The 15610-nt window shown below is 45.1% G+C and overlaps 1 protein-coding gene across 7 annotated transcripts in view; it reads left to right on the forward strand.

Annotated features, from left to right (window-relative positions):
* dgkza (diacylglycerol kinase, zeta a) overlaps nt 1–15610 on the forward strand; it is a 656642-nt gene that overhangs the window by 374434 nt on the left and 266598 nt on the right. For all 7 annotated transcript variants that reach the window (XM_068045966.1, XM_068045967.1, XM_068045963.1 and 4 more), the window contains 7 exons: nt 4074–4130; nt 6661–6729; nt 7745–7816; nt 9365–9481; nt 9593–9664; nt 10440–10535; nt 14234–14316. In XM_068045966.1, coding sequence (XP_067902067.1) covers nt 4074–4130; nt 6661–6729; nt 7745–7816; nt 9365–9481; nt 9593–9664; nt 10440–10535; nt 14234–14316 — 566 coding nt within the window. The remainder of the gene's footprint in view (nt 1–4073; nt 4131–6660; nt 6730–7744; nt 7817–9364; nt 9482–9592; nt 9665–10439; nt 10536–14233; nt 14317–15610) is intronic.

A 15610-nucleotide genomic window follows, 5' to 3' on the forward strand; every position in this document is an offset into this window, starting at 1 on the left:
GTCTCACTGCCATATAGAAGAGTGGTGACAACATCATTGTTGTAGGCTAAAGCCTTTGTCCTATTATGGAGATCTCTGTTGTTGAAGACCTGGTTGCACAATTTAAGGAAGGCTGCTCTGGCACAATGATTCTGTGCAGGATCTCAACTTTGGTGACCTTTAGAAAAAGGCAGCTGTCGAGATATGGGAAGTGTTCAACGACTTCTGAAGTCTCCCCACTAATAACGATAGCTGGAGATGTAGGTGCTTGTCCATGGAAGGGCTGGTGGAGGATTTTGGTCATGCTGATGTTGAATAAGAGACCAACTCTTTTGTATGCATAATTGAAGAGGTTGAGGGTGGTCAGAATGTCACATGCAGTGTGAATCACAACTGCACAGTCATCAGTGTATTGTAAGTCGTGAATGTGCACTTTACTCTTGGCTCTCAGCCTGTTAAGGTTAAATAGCTTTCCATGATTCGAAATACAATCATGACCCCTTGTGGAAGTTGGTCACAAATGAATTCCATGACCAGGCTGAGGTAAATTGTGAAGACCTGGTGCAATCACACAGCCTTGCTTGATGCCAGTTTGGATACGAAAAGGCTCGGCCTCTCAATCCATTGCAAATGATGGCTACTGTCATACTATTATCCAAGAGTCGCAGGATAGTAGCATATCTTCCTGGACATCCAAGTCTCCGGAGAACTTTCCAAAGAGCTTTGCGGGTGATGAAATCAGAGGCCTTTGACCCATCAATAAAGGCCATGTACATTGTACCAGGCACTTTTCTTGGATTTTTCAAGCGACAGAGATCATATCTATGGTTCTCCTGGATGGCCAGAAGCCACATTGGGTCTTTGGAAATATGTCTTCGCTGACGGGTAGGAAGCAGTTCAGGAATATTCGTGTGAATATCTTCCCCACTGTGGACAGAAGGGATATGCCTCTATAATTTCCACAAATAGATTTATCACCCTTCTTAAAAAGTGAAACAGTGATGACTTTGCAGAAGTCGGGAAGCAGTACTTCCTCTTCCCAGAGTTTGAGAGTTCATAACCAGCAGCTTTATAGATCTCCGCAGGAATGCTTCCAGAATACACACCTTGTTTTCCTTCATCTGTTGGATCGCCTTTTGTATCTCATCAAGTGTCGGCAGCATACTCAAATTTGATCTCTCAGGCTGTTGAGGGATTGTTGTGATGGTTTTGTCTGATAGTATTGACTCCCGATTGAGAAGGTTCCGGTAATGCTCTTTCCAACAGTCTCAGACAGATGCATCATCTTTGAGAAGAGTAATGCTGTCTTCAGCTCGGAGCGGGGAGGGACCATTTCTTATTGGTCCATAGATGGTCTTGGTGGCTGGAAGAAGCTGCACATGTCGTGCAAGTCTGCGTAACATTGGATTTCATTGACCTTCTCTACCCACCACTTATTCTTGATGACACGCATTGTTCTCTGAACTTCAGATTTGAGTAGTAGATATTAATCTTGTTTCTGCTGTGATGTCGGGTGATTTGACACATAATGAAGGCTTGGCATTTCTGATTGAGAATTTAGCATAATTCTTTATCATTCTTGTCGAACCAGTCTTGGTGCCTGCGAGATTCAAACCTGCTAGTCTGGGCGCATGTCACTTGGATCGCAGATTTGATTTTGTCCCAAATCCTTTTCACACTGGCATCATTGGAACGTCTGAGAGCAAGATTGGAGAAAGTTGCACCTGCAAATGTTCTCTTGTTTTTATATCCTGGAGAATGTGGATGTTAAATCTTCTCTTGGATTTCTTTGAGGATCTTCAGTGTTTGGGTGCCAAGCATATGCAAGTGTGCGGTCTGTCCAGCAGTCGTTTGTACCCCGCACAGCTCGGTTGATGTGCACATCCTTCCCTAACCCAGGCTCGGACAATGACGTAGTCCAGGAAGTGCCAATGTGTGGATCGGGGGAGTTTTCACGTTGTCTTATATTTATCTTTCTGACAAAAGAGTGTGTTTGTGATGGTGAGCCCATGGTCAGTGCACTTGGTGAGGAGGAGAAGACCATTGGCATTTGAATTCCCCAATCCTTCTTGCCCAATGATGCCCTTCCAGATGGTATAGTTGTGCCCAACTCTGGCATTAAAATCTCCCAGTACAATCAGTTTGTCTTGTCTTGGGATGGCTGCCAATACAGAATCCAGATCTTTCGTCAGTGGAATCAAGTGTGGGAGCAGAAGCACTGATGATTGTGGCCCATTGATTGCCACTGAGTTGAAGGTGTAGGGTCATGAGCCGTTCATTCATACCAATTGGAAGTTCTGTAAGTATATCTTTGATTCTATTTTTGATAGCGAACCCAACTCTCTGGATGCGACGACCCTCCTCTGGTTTCCTCTTCCAAAAGAAAGTATATCCTCCTTCTTCCTCTGTTAGCTGGCCTTCTGCAGGAAGTTGCGTTTCACTGAGAGCTGCAACATCGATGATGCATCTTGCAAGCTCCCTAGAAACTATGGTGGTTCTCCTTTCAGGGCATTCACTGTTTTGATTGTCCATAAGTGTGTGCACATTCCAAGCTCAGAAATTCATGCATTTTATTGCTTGTGTGTGTTTTCGACCACAAGGGTGATGATCCCACCAGGTGTGATTTCCTGGTCAGGACAGTTTAAGACAGCCTATGTTTGGTGCACCTTTTCTAGCCCCTTCCCCAAATGAGCTGAGCAGAGGGGACCCTAAAAGGGACTGCTCAATCCTGGATGCTGCTGCCAGAGAGCTACTTCTGTCTCAATTCCAAGAGCTCAGCGACCTTCAGGCAACCATCGCCTATGTGCAGAGTTGTGATTAGAGACCTCCAGGTTCACAGTCCTGTCTTAGGGCGGCACAGTGGCGCAGTGGTTAGCACTGCAGCCTCACAGCTCCAGGGACCTGGGTTCGATTCTGGGTACTGCCTGTGTGGAGTTTGCAAGTACTCCCTGTATCTGCGTGGGTTTTCTCCGGGTGCTCCGGTTTCCTCCCACAAGCCAAAAGACTTGCAGGTTGATAGGTAAATTGGCCATTATAAATTGTCACTAGTATAGGTAGGTGGTAGGGAAATATAGGGACAGGTGGGGATGTTTGGTAGGAATATGGGATTAGTGTAGGATTAGTATAAATGGGTGGTTGATGGTCGGCACAGACTCGGTGGGCCGAAGGGCCTGTTTCAGTGCTGTATCTCTAATCTAATCTAATCTAATCCACGCTACTCGTCCATCGCTGTTGGGCTTTACAGTGTCCCTAGCAGAGGACTGTACGTGCCTTCAACAACCACACAATCTTGATGGGTTGGCAATCTTTACCCAATGGCATGGCAAGCCATGCCGACTGGTGAGTGCCAATCCCACTGCAGCCTTGACCCGCCTTCACAGCTGTTGATGTATATGTGCTTCATTCATCCACCTGTCTCACCGTTGAGGACTTGAAACGTGTTTTTATTGAGGATCGCCCCTCTAGATCCATCCAGATCAGCACAGCAGGTTTTGGCTGGGATGGTCTTGGTGGAAGGACAAGCCATGAGCAAAACCACAACCACCCTGGGATGCGAGGACAAGTACCAGTGGGAAGGTACTACTCGGCAAAGCCCTTGAGGCCCAAGTCCATTCCATTTATATTTAAGTGTAATCGTGAAAAGTTGTCTGCCAGTCAAGAACTCCCCTTTTATTATCCCTGCTCTCCCTCCTACCGTCCCACCAATTTCCTTCTCATGTCACAAATTTGCCTCCAAATACATGCTGCTCAATTTTAGCTGGCAATCTCTTGTGCCTTCTAAAAATCAAAGCATATGACACTCATTGATCATTCTCTAGCAATTTGATTAGTTAGACACAACCTCCCTTTCAAAAAGCCTTGTTGACTCTCCCCAATCATCTTATACTGTTTCCAAACACTCACTCCAGCCGAGATCATGGATACCAATTTTCCCGCTTCCAGTTTTAAATTCATTGCTTGGACATGCTAAGGAATTACTTAACATTTATAAAGATTCTTTATAAAAAGGGATTGCCAAGCACCTGTTTTCCTGGCTGTACATTCCTTTTGGAGATTAGACCAATTCTATTTTATGTTCCTTTTTAAATCCACAGATAAATTTTAGATGTAAACCGACATTCCGGGAGTCTGGGTCACGTAACGTTCGAGAGGTAAGTGAATGCACAAGCAGAAATAATAATTTTTAAAAAGGCAAATGTCATCCTTTTGATGAAGAGGATGATGTTTAATATGAAGCCAGACCCTACTGAAATTAACTAAGAGTCTGGACGCACTGTCTACATACAGCTGAGGCTGCTATGCTTAATGTAAAGAGGTCTGCAGAGACTGTAATAGGAACATCTTTTAAGGTTCCTTACCCATTGGTTGATATTTCTGATTGTCCCAGTCGATATATCTGTTGAAATTGCGAACTGTATTGGTTTAGAGCAATGCCTACCCAATGTCTTATTGCTTTTTTTAAAATACATTTGGAGAAAATTATAAAGCAAGTTATGAAATCTATTTTAATTTTTTTAAATTGACCCCATTGGAAAATTGGTTTCAATGGTTGAAGCTGCCAGAAGCTGTCAGTTTTTATATTATTAAATGCAGTCTCTTGCTTCATCCTTAGGACACATGTGGGAGTTGTTAGGTTATTTTGAGCTCACATCAAAGATATAGTATGCACCAACCTTGAACATGTGTTGTGAAGGGCCAGATGCCTGTGCATGGGTGTTTTTTATTCATTGTTGGAATAAATTATGTCAGACCAAGACCAGCCTTTATTGCCTGTTCCTGGTTGCTCTTGAGAAGGTGGTGGTGAGTTGCCTTCTTGAACTACTACAGTCATGTGCTCTAGGTACTCCCACAGTGCTGTTAGGTAGGGGGTTCCAGGATTTTGACCCAGCGATGATGAAGGAATGGCGATTATATGGCTCAAGTCAGGATGGTGTTTGACTTGGAAGAGAACTTGGAGGTGATGGTGTTGCCATGCACCTGCTGCCCTTGTGCCAATTTACCGCAACACTACTGAATCAAGGAGTACAGGGTCATGCCTGAAAGTTCCCAAATTTAAGTTTGCACCACTACTTTTAAAACCAAACCATATCAAAATAACAAGTCCATTGATCACCCTTGTACAGTCTTCAGTTACAACACATACAATGGAATGGCATGAAATGAACTAAAGATCTAGCATGAGCATGACAATAGCCATCTTCAGTTCAAGCAATCTCTGGCTATCGACAGTCAATCAAAATCAGGACAAAGGCATAATGGTAGCGGATAAATTTAATGAACAATGATACCCAGTATCTCCAAAACTTGAAAATTGCTAATGCTGATCTGGAGTGCACCTCCCCACTCAAACAAACGTGTCATTTCCTTAACTAATTGATCTGCTGACTGATCCTGTCTTCAGCTTGTAAAAGCAGCTTTATCACTATTCAGTTCAGCAAATTCATTGGCCTATGTAATAAAGAAATGTTATTATAAATATCAAATTATAAACATATGTGCACACATATATATAATATGTGGTTGTGTGATTTATATCTGTATATAATATAAACACAGGTATATCAGACTATCTTTAAACAACAGATCCCATCTGTAACCGTAGAAACATACCCTGATGTGGAATTGACGACATCATCTGAAAAAGCAGCAGTTTTCACATGTACACTGATGACACCCAGATCTGCTTCATCACTAGCTCTCCTACCGACTCCGCTGTCAATAAATTATCAGACTGCTTGACCGACATCTAGTACTGGATGAGCAGAAATTTCCTCCAAATAAACACTGGGAAGAGTAAAGCCATTGTCTTCGGTCCCCGCTCCAAACTTGGTTGCCTAACTACTGACTGCATCCCACTCACTGGCAACTGACTGATGCTGAACCTGACTGTTCGCAACCTTGGCATCATATTTGACCCTGAGATGATCTTCCGATCGCACATCTGTGCCATCACTAAGAGCGCCTATTTCCAACTCCCATTACATTGCCCAATCCCTGCCTCAGCTCATCTGCTGCTGAAACCGTCGTTCATGCCTTAGTTGCCCCTAGACTTGACTATACCAATGCACTCCTGGCCGGTGTCCTGCATTCCACCCTTCGTAAATTTGAGGTTGTCTAAAACTCTGCTGCCCTTGTCCTTACTCACACCCAAGTTCCGATCCTCTATCGCTTCATACTCACTGATTTACATTGGCTCCCTGTCAAGCAATGCCTCAATTTTAAAATTCTCATCTTTGTTTTCAAGTCCCTCCATGGCTTTGCCCCTCCCTACCTCTGTAAACTCCTCCAGCCATACAACTCCCTTGAGATATCTGTGCTCATCTAATTCTGGCCTCTTGAGCACCCCTGATTTTAATCGCCCCACCACTGGTGGCCGTGCCTTCAGCATGAAAAACGAATGATTGGAATTGTGATTTAGAAATGTACGCCAGTGTGACCACACTTGTACTACCCAAAGATTGAGGATAATTTGAAAAGGAAAGCCCACACAAGGACAAAGAGTGAGCCAATTTCCCACTCTTGGGGGATTCCTTCACTCTGTAGCACAAGGGCTAGCAGACAACAGTCAAAATGTTATGAAAAAATCCAAGAAACTATCACGTGACATCTGAATGAGTTGCCAGTTAATCACTGAACAAATTGTAACACTGTCATATTTTTGTTTCCCTTTTGCTCTTTCAGCCCACGTTTGTACGGCACCATTGGATTCATCGGAGGCGGCAAGAGGGGAAGTGCAAACAGTGTGGCAAGGTATGAGGGCTCCGGTGTGGTGTGTAGAGTTAACGTATTGTAGTGATGCAGAGAAAGGGAAGTCCGAGTGAATCTTCAAGCTAGCTGTGCATGTATTAAATCTTAATGACAGTTGGGCCTCTCACATGAACTCGAGCTTCAGAATGGTTGAATTGTTACTTATTTATTGTCGAGTTTATGCAGCTGGATTGCATCACGAAATGCTGTTTAGGAAGTAGCGGATGGCTGAGATTGACAGCAGTGTTTGAAACCAGGAGTGCCGAGGGAGTCATATAGCAGACTGCAAGGATCGAGGGTGTCAAATTTGCAATGGGAACCAGGGAAGAGGTGAAGAGCGATAATGTTGGTGTAAGATCAGGTGACTTGCCCAGGGAGATGAATACTGTGGAAATAGGCTCTTGGCATTTCAGTGCTTGCTAAAGCTCAGATGTCCACTTCCAGTGAGACTTTCTTTTGGAATATGAATGTATGACCCAGGATTAATACTCCTTCAAGCAATCGATTCATCTATTGATACAAACCATTGGAGTCTCTGAATAGTCTACTTGTAAATCTATTAGGGCCTTTGAATAGTCAGTTCCTCTACCTATGTAATCCATAGGACATGCCCAGTCTCATTCATTGTACAACCTATCGCCCCATAAAAGAAATAGTCCCGACTGTTACATCGACATATTTGGGGAGAAAACACTGAGTATGGTTAACTGACATTTTTACTAAATTAGCTGGGAGATGAATTCCTTTCAAACTGCAGTACTCTTCCATCCCACCTCCATCAGACAGTGTGTACAGTGAGACAGCTCTCTTATCTGTGAGTGGTTCTAAATATTCTGAGTGTTGGGCAGCTGACTGAGGATCTGGCAAGTTGAGCTTCTTGGCTGGAGGATGCTGTGCCAATGATATAAATCACTGGTCTTTCAGTGACGTCTGTTGTACTAATGGCATGTTGGAACTGTCTTTGTCTGTTTCGTAAATCACTTTCTTACCAGCGCCTTTTTCTCGTCTTCCCATGCAGGGTTTTCAGCAGAAGTTTGCCTTTCACAGTAAAGAGATTGTAGCTATCAGCTGTTCCTGGTGCAAACAAGCAGTAAGTCTTAAATTTCTCAGAGAATTGATTCGGTCCTGACACAGACTGATGCTGTTAAATAAAACATCAAACCTTGTCACAGAAACATAAACTCAGAAGATCAATCAGTATCTGTGGAAAAAAGACACAGAGCTAATCACCGGAATTTAACGCCTCACCACCCCCCACCACAGGAGCAGGCTGGGTGGGGGGGTCCGTGAAATTGAGTGGGAGGCAGGGGGTGCCGTTCCCGTTGCCTGCCCTCACTGCAGTTTTATCAGCGGCAGGACAGGTGGCAAATGGCCTGTTTGCCCTAGGCCAATTAAAGCCCTTAAGTGGCTAATTATTTTCCACTTAAGGGCCTCCTCCCGCCGCTGCTGATATATTACCAGCGGCGGCCAGGCACCTCACCACCTGTGGAGGCTGTCCAGTTAAACTTGGCGGCCTCCTTGCAGGTTTGGGGGGTTTGTCTCCTGATCGGGCACCCTGTGCCCCACAGTGGGCCTCCCCCCACCCTCTCGAGTGACCCCTTGCCAGGGCCCAGCTGATTTGTCCACAGCTAAGCCCCACACACTTACCTCTATTCCAGGGCCTGTTCCATCTTACTGGTCCTGGCTGGGTGCAGTGCCAGTAGTGGCCACCACTCCCAGTGGTGCTGCTGGGCCTGAGGAGCTGCCAGCCCACTGATTGGCTGGCAGCTCTTGGAGGCAGGACTTCCTGGCTCAGAGGGGCAGAAGGGCCGACCCCTTCCAATTAAGGGCCTGGGCCACATAAAATCACTGTGTGGCTTCCAGGCCCGGTGGAGGTGGATTTGCCCTTGACCTTTTTGCTGGTGGGCAGAGCCTCTGCCCCCGGGTAAAATTCTGTTTCAGGTCAATAATGTTTATCAGGATTGGAAGATATTAGAGATTTTAAGCAAATACAGAGCTGGGGCCAGGGAAAGAACAAAGAGCAGAGCTATGTGACAGGGTGGAGGGCAAGAGTGATTAAATGGCAAAAGGTTTGAAAGTGACCAAACATTGTCACTTAGATTAGGCTCAGTTAATCCTTTGCAAATCCTGTCTCTGTGGAACTGCCCTGTTTGTTTAGTGCATTTTGACTCCACAAACCTTTGCTTATTGATGAAAGTTAAATTCTATTTTAACCAATTCTGTTCCTCACCAACTTTCAATGCCACGTGTTTTTGCCATGCAATTTTGGTGCAAAATTGAGTTTTTAAAAAATGCATATTTTAGCCCTTGGGTAACAAATATTAAAAACCAGCTCACGGTGTAGAAAGACAACCATCTAAGGTAGCATTTAAGAGATCTGTGGTTGCAGATTTTATTCTGGCTTGCTCCCTGGCGTCTGGTGGTGGCAAAGCTGAGGTTTGTATTCTGAATGCAGTGAATCATTGGCCCACATCACATCCTTGCTTCTTGTTGCGTTCTGGTGTCGTGTTCCTCCAACATGGTGCCAAGCAGCAGAACAGACAGTGGAAAGGTGATGGAGTGGGAGCTGGGTGGGGGAGAAGAATAAACGGAATTCTCAATGTTTTACTCAGACTGTTTCTTTTGTCCTTTCCTGTAGTATCACAATAAGGTGAACTGCTTCATGCTACAACAGATCGAGGAGCCCTGTACACTGGGTGCTCACGCCGCTGTTATCGTTCCGCCAACCTGGATCATTCGGGTGAGACGGGCTCAGGTGAGGAGCACTTTCTGCACTGTCCCTGTGCCAGAACTCTTCCAAGCTGACCTCTGCTCACCACTAACTCCCATGTTGTTGTGCTTTCTTTTACCACCTCCCTCCCCCCAGAATTCACTGAAGTCAAGTAAGAAGAAAAAACGGACCTCGTTTAAAAGGAAATCGAGTAAAAAAGGAGCTGAGGTAAGGAGCTCTGTGGATTTTAAAAAATTATGATTCAACAGGTTACATATTACTAATGAAGTTTGGATTTGGTCATGGGACAATAATAATTAAATTATCATTGTGATTAGTGGGAATAAGAGGGTAAAAGGGATGGTGATTTTATTTAAATTCATTCTTAGGATATGGGTGTCACCAGCAAGACTGACATTTATTGGCCATCCCTGGGTGCCCTTGAGTCAGTGATGGTGAGCCACCTTCTTTAGCCGTGGATTAATGAGATGAGGGCCGTCCAAGCAAAGTCCAATCTCAACGGTGCTGTTTCCTACAACAGTAACAACTTATATAACACCTGAAACATAATAAAACATCCCAAGACACTTCACAGGCGCATTACAATGCAAAGTATGGCACTGAGTCACATAAGGCGATATTGGGTCAGATGACCAAAATTTTGGTCAAAGAGGTAGGTTTTAAGGTGTGTCTTAGAGGAGGAAAGTGAGGTGGAGAGGTGTGGGGGAGGGTATTCCAGAGCTTGGGGCCTAGTCAGCTAGTCTTGTAGTTAAATGGATGCTCTTGGGTCTTTTTCAGTGTTGTGTACTCCCTTCCCAAGCAAGCACAGCCACCAGGGGATGCAGCAAGACACACACTGTAGGCACTTGTTCAAAATCTTCAGTAAAGCAGCTCATCAGCCTGGTGTCGCTCTTTGCTTTTATATTCTTGGCTGTGCCGGGAGCAGTTCATGCAAATACGTGTTGCTGTTCTGGACTGACTCTTTTTTTTCCTTTTGAAACAGGAAGGAAGATGGAGGCCCTTTATCATAAAGCCCATCCCATCTTCACTGATGAAACCATTATTGGTGTTTGTCAATCCCAAAAGTGGAGGAAATCAGGTACATTGTTCCTCTGTCTTATAGAGCAATATGTGTCATGAAATAAAAGTGGGCAACCCGTTACACAATGGACATTCTCAGACAGGAATGTACTGCAAAAGCATATGGTGATGTCCACTGGAGTCAGCATTGGGACCACTGCTTCCTTCTCTCTCTCTCTCTCTCACACACGTTAATATGATTTGGGTACAGGGGATGCAGCATCAAAATCTCCAGATGACAAGCAAAGTAAGCATGCTTAGCTGTAAAGAAGACTATTTTGAAGTAGCTGGGTTGCTGCAATTGGACTCAGTGCCTTGTATTAGGAGGGACACAAAAAAATAGAAAATTTGTCCAGGTTCCTGCTATCTGGTGACAACCCTCCCCATCACAGATGTAAACGTGAAATGCGTGCTGCTTTTGGCAGTCCCTGACACCTGGCCTCAGGAGAGGTACCAGAGGACTGGAGGACAATGAATGTGGTGCCATTATTCAAGAATTTCGAGGAGGTGACTAGAGGTGTAGATGAGGGTAAAGCAGTTGATGTAGTCTACATAGACTTCAGTAAGGCTTTTGATAAGGTCCCACATGGGATATTGGTTAAGAAAGTAGAGGCCCCTGGGATCCAGAGTAATTTGGCAAATTGGATTCAAAATTGGCTTAGTGGCAGGAGGCAGAGGGAGATGGTAGAGGGTTGTTTTTGCGAATGGAGGCCTGTGACCAGTGGGGTACTGCAGAGATCGTTGCTGGGACCCTTGCTGTTAGTAGTGTACATTAATGATTTAGACCTGAATACAGGAGGTATGATCAGTAAGTTTGCAGATGACACGAAAATTGGTGGTGTCGTAAATAGTGAGGAGGAAAGCCTTAGACTACAGGACGATATAGATGGGCTGGTAAGATGGGCGGAGCAGTGGCAAATGGAGTTTAATCCTGAGAAGTGTGAGGTGATGCACTTTGGGAGGTCTAACAAGGCAAGGGAATATACAATGGATGGTAGGACCCTAGGAAGTACAGAGGGTCAAAAGGACCTTGGTGTACTTGTCCATAGATCACTGAAGGCAGCAGCACAGGTGGATGAGGTGGTTAGGAAGGCATATGGGATACTTGCCTTTATTAGCCGAGGCATAGAATATAAGAGCAGGGAGGTTATGATGGAGCTGTATAAAATGCTAGTTAGGCCACAGCTGGAGTACTGTGTACGGTTCTGGTCACGACACTACAGGAAGGATGTGATTGCACTGGAGAGGGTGCAGAGGAGATTCACCAGGATGTTGCTTGGGTTGGAGTTTTTCAGTTATGAAGAGAGACTGAAAAGGCTGAGGTTGTTTTCCTTAGAGCACAGAGAAGGCTGAGGGGGGACATGATTGAGGTATACAAAATTATGAGGGGCATTGATAGGTTAGATAGGAAGAAACGTTTTCCCTTAGCGGAGAGGTCAATAACCAGGGGGCATAGATTTAAGGTAAGGGGCAGGAGGTTCAGAGGGGATTTGAGGAAAATAAATTTCACCCAGAGGGTGGTTGGAATCTGGAACACACTGCCTGAAGGGGTGGTAGAGGCAGGAACTCTCACAACATTAAACAAGTATTTAGATGAGCACTTGAAATGTCATAGCATACAAGGCTACGGGCCAAGTGCTGGAAAATGGTATTAGAATAGTTAGGTGCTTGAGGGCCGGCACGGACACGATGGGCCGAAGGGCCTGATTCTGTGCTGTATAACTCTATGACTCTATGAGACCACCAACAAATGAAAAGAATCAAATCCACCGATTTACCCCAATTTAGGAAACCAAATCAAACGAACAAGATTTACTTGTATAAATTTTACATTAACACTCAAACCAACACCAACATAAATTAATCACGAAGCAACAGATAGATCATGGTCAATATATATATCACAATTACAAATTACACTTTAACTATCAAATACAACAGAGATGGGTCTCAGGGTTTCACTGGGCAATCCACCCAGCATAGATGGTAACAATTACAGTCACACAGTTTATTTATTTATTGAGAGATACAGCACTGAAACAGGCCCTTCGGCCCACCAAGTCTGTGCCGACCAACAACCACCCATTTATACTAATCCGACATTAATCCCATATTCTCTACCACCTCCCCACCATTCTCCTACCACCTACCTGCACTCGGGGCAATTTACGATGGCCAATTTACCTCTCAACCTGCAAGTCTTTGGCTGTGGGAGGAAACCGGAGCACCCGGCGGAAACCCATGTAGTCACAGGGAGAACTTGCAAACTCCGCACAGGCAGTACCCAGAACTGAACCCAGGTCGCTGGAGCTGTGAGGCTGCGGTGCTAACCACTGTGCCGCCCTATCTGTCTCTTCCAATTCACAGTCCACCTTGGTGTTGCTCTATTGTGTTATCTCCTGGTTTCCACACCCCTGTCAAGCTAGTTCACACTCTCCCCAATAGCACTAGCAAATCCCCCTCGAAAGGAAATTTGTCCCAACTCTGTTCAGGTGCAACCCGCCTGCACTGTACAGGTCCCACCTTCTCCAGGAATGGTCCTAGTGTCCCAAGAATATAAAGCCCTTTCTCCTGCAACACCTTTCCAGCCATGCACAATCCTCCTATTTCTATACTCACTTGCGTGTGATACTGGGGGTAATCCAGAGATTACTACTTTTGAGGTCCTGCCTGCTAATTTCATACCTAGCTCACTCTTTCTGTAGGACCACATCCCTCTTCCTACCCAAGTCATTGGTACCAACATAGACCATGACTGCTGGCTGTTCATCTTTACAGCTCTGAACTTCCTCAGGTAGATTTTTAGCTCCTTTCTCTAAGGATTTAGCCACAGTTCTTCTTCAGACAGCAGTTCCACGGGTGCAGTCTTCACCACGAGGAGCACTTCTCCTGAACCTCCTCAGCTCTGTTCATGACAGTCTTGATGCCATGGATTTACCAGACTTCCCTTTGTCCGAGTCCTTCAGTGAACACCTGTGCACTGTATGGCTGGGTATGGTTAGTCGGCTACTTTAAGTAACAGAAACAGCTGCTGGATTCGGTCTTCACTTTCTTCTATTTGCCGGCGCTCCACTCCTGCCTGATCTAGGGAGGACTCTTTCTCCTTTTATCTGGTTCTAACCAGTGTTATTTTCCCCAGAAAGTTGAAGCTGTTTTTCTAGCTTCTGTTTCAATTTTGGTTTCCATTTCTGTTTCAGTTCTAGTTTCTGATTCAATTCTAGTTTCCCTCTCAGGGTCTTAAAAAAAACAAGCTTTGCAACCATCGCACTCTCCTCCAGCCACTACTTTTGTTTCTTTCCCAACTGTATGCAGCCTTAATCCGACAAATCAAGTGGTACTAGATATTGTTAAGGGCAGCTAATCACTTAGTGGTTAGTTATATAAAGGGGTCTTGCTTTGGGAGCCTCACATGTACGGAAGAAGGGTCTTTATTTTCTGTATACAACCCACTCTCTGGTTTAGATGTGTTTATCGGGCCTCTAGCTGCCTGTCCTACAGCAGTGTCCTCCAGTAGTCTTAATGCCCATTCACAGCCATTGAGGCTGCTGTGCCACAAAGCTAATCTTGATGGGGCCCCTGGTCCAAGTTTATATTAAAATACTGAATAAAGTCAATCTCTTTAGTTGTTTTACTGCATGTATTTAATGGTACATCATCGGTTTAGAGAGACATCGGCTTTCGCTGTATCACTGTTAAATTTATTTCATTACTTTACAGGGAGCGAAGATTATCCAGTCATTCATGTGGTATCTGAACCCAAGACAAGTGTTTGATTTGTGTCAGGGAGGTCCCAAGGAGGCGTAAGTACTGGATGGGGACAAATGTTCAAGTCTGAAGGTTTCAAACAGGAGCTGGGGATATTTTGGGGAGGGTGTGGAAAGGAATATTGCTTTGTTAACCAGCAGAGTACAAGCACATATTGGGTGTGGTCATAAGCACAGCAGTTTGACAGGCGGAAAGGATGGAATCTTAAATGGGTTATGCTCTCCTCAGTTCAGGTCTCAGTTTAAAGCATTACCTGAGGTTGAGATTCCCTCCATTTAACTTTGGAGAGAAGTCATTTGTATCTGCATCTTTGCATCATCTGTGGCCAAGGTGGCAGGCACCCAGATCTATAGAAGCAACTCACGGTGACTCTCCCTCTGACTTCCTTTCTCTCCCTCCCTGCCTTCCGCTCAGTATCTTCTCCACGGCAGCACGACTGTGGTCTGCATTGGCGGGGAAAAGAAGGGGAGTGCAAACCCGTGGTCCATCATTCTCTGGCACAAGATTCTGGTACCCCAAAGAGCTTGGCCAATGTGTTGGTTTTTGTGTAGAAGTCGCAATCAGATCTAGACCTCCACAAACTCCTCAGGAAGAAAGTCACCAGAGAGTCACAGCACAGTCATTTGATAGTATGAATAAATCAGCTCTATTCCTGGACTAACATGATTGCAGAGACCAAGGGAGCACATTGAGACTGTCTAAAGTTCAGCTTTTTTTCTTAAAGTGGCATTGGGTGACATAGCGGTATACAGCACGATTCATTCACCTCTGGGACCTGGGTTTGAATCCAGCCCAGACTGGAGCCAGATGCACAATCTTTCATTCAGCTGGCTGTATACCTGCTACCTGAAGTGAGTTTGGGATAGTTTTTACACAGTCCATAACAGGCCAAGACCCAACTGCAGGGGAGGCACAGTGGCGCAGTGGTTAGCACCGCAGCCTCACAGCTCCAGCGACCCGGGTTCAGTTCTGGGTACTGCCTGTGCGGAGTTTGCAAGTTCTCCCTGTGTCTGCGTGGGTTTCCGCCAGGTGCTCCGGTTTCCTCCTAGGTAAATTGGCCATTGTAAATTGCCCCTAGTGTAGGTAGGTGGTAGGAGAATGGTGGGGATGTGGTAGAGAATATGGGGTTAATGTAGGATTAGTATAAATGGGTGGTTGTTGGTCAGCACAGACTCGGTGGGCCGAAGGGCCTGTTTCAGTGCTGTATCCCTAAACAAATAAACAAGTTTGACAGACATTCGGACATTGTCACTGAACTGGCAGCCTTGCTCAGAGTGAATGGCAAGGAGGACTAGTGTGGGACATTTAAATGTCACATCAGCACAGTAA

Source organism: Heterodontus francisci, chromosome 14, assembly GCF_036365525.1.
Source record: "Heterodontus francisci isolate sHetFra1 chromosome 14, sHetFra1.hap1, whole genome shotgun sequence".
Classification (NCBI taxonomy): Eukaryota; Metazoa; Chordata; class Chondrichthyes; order Heterodontiformes; family Heterodontidae; genus Heterodontus; species Heterodontus francisci.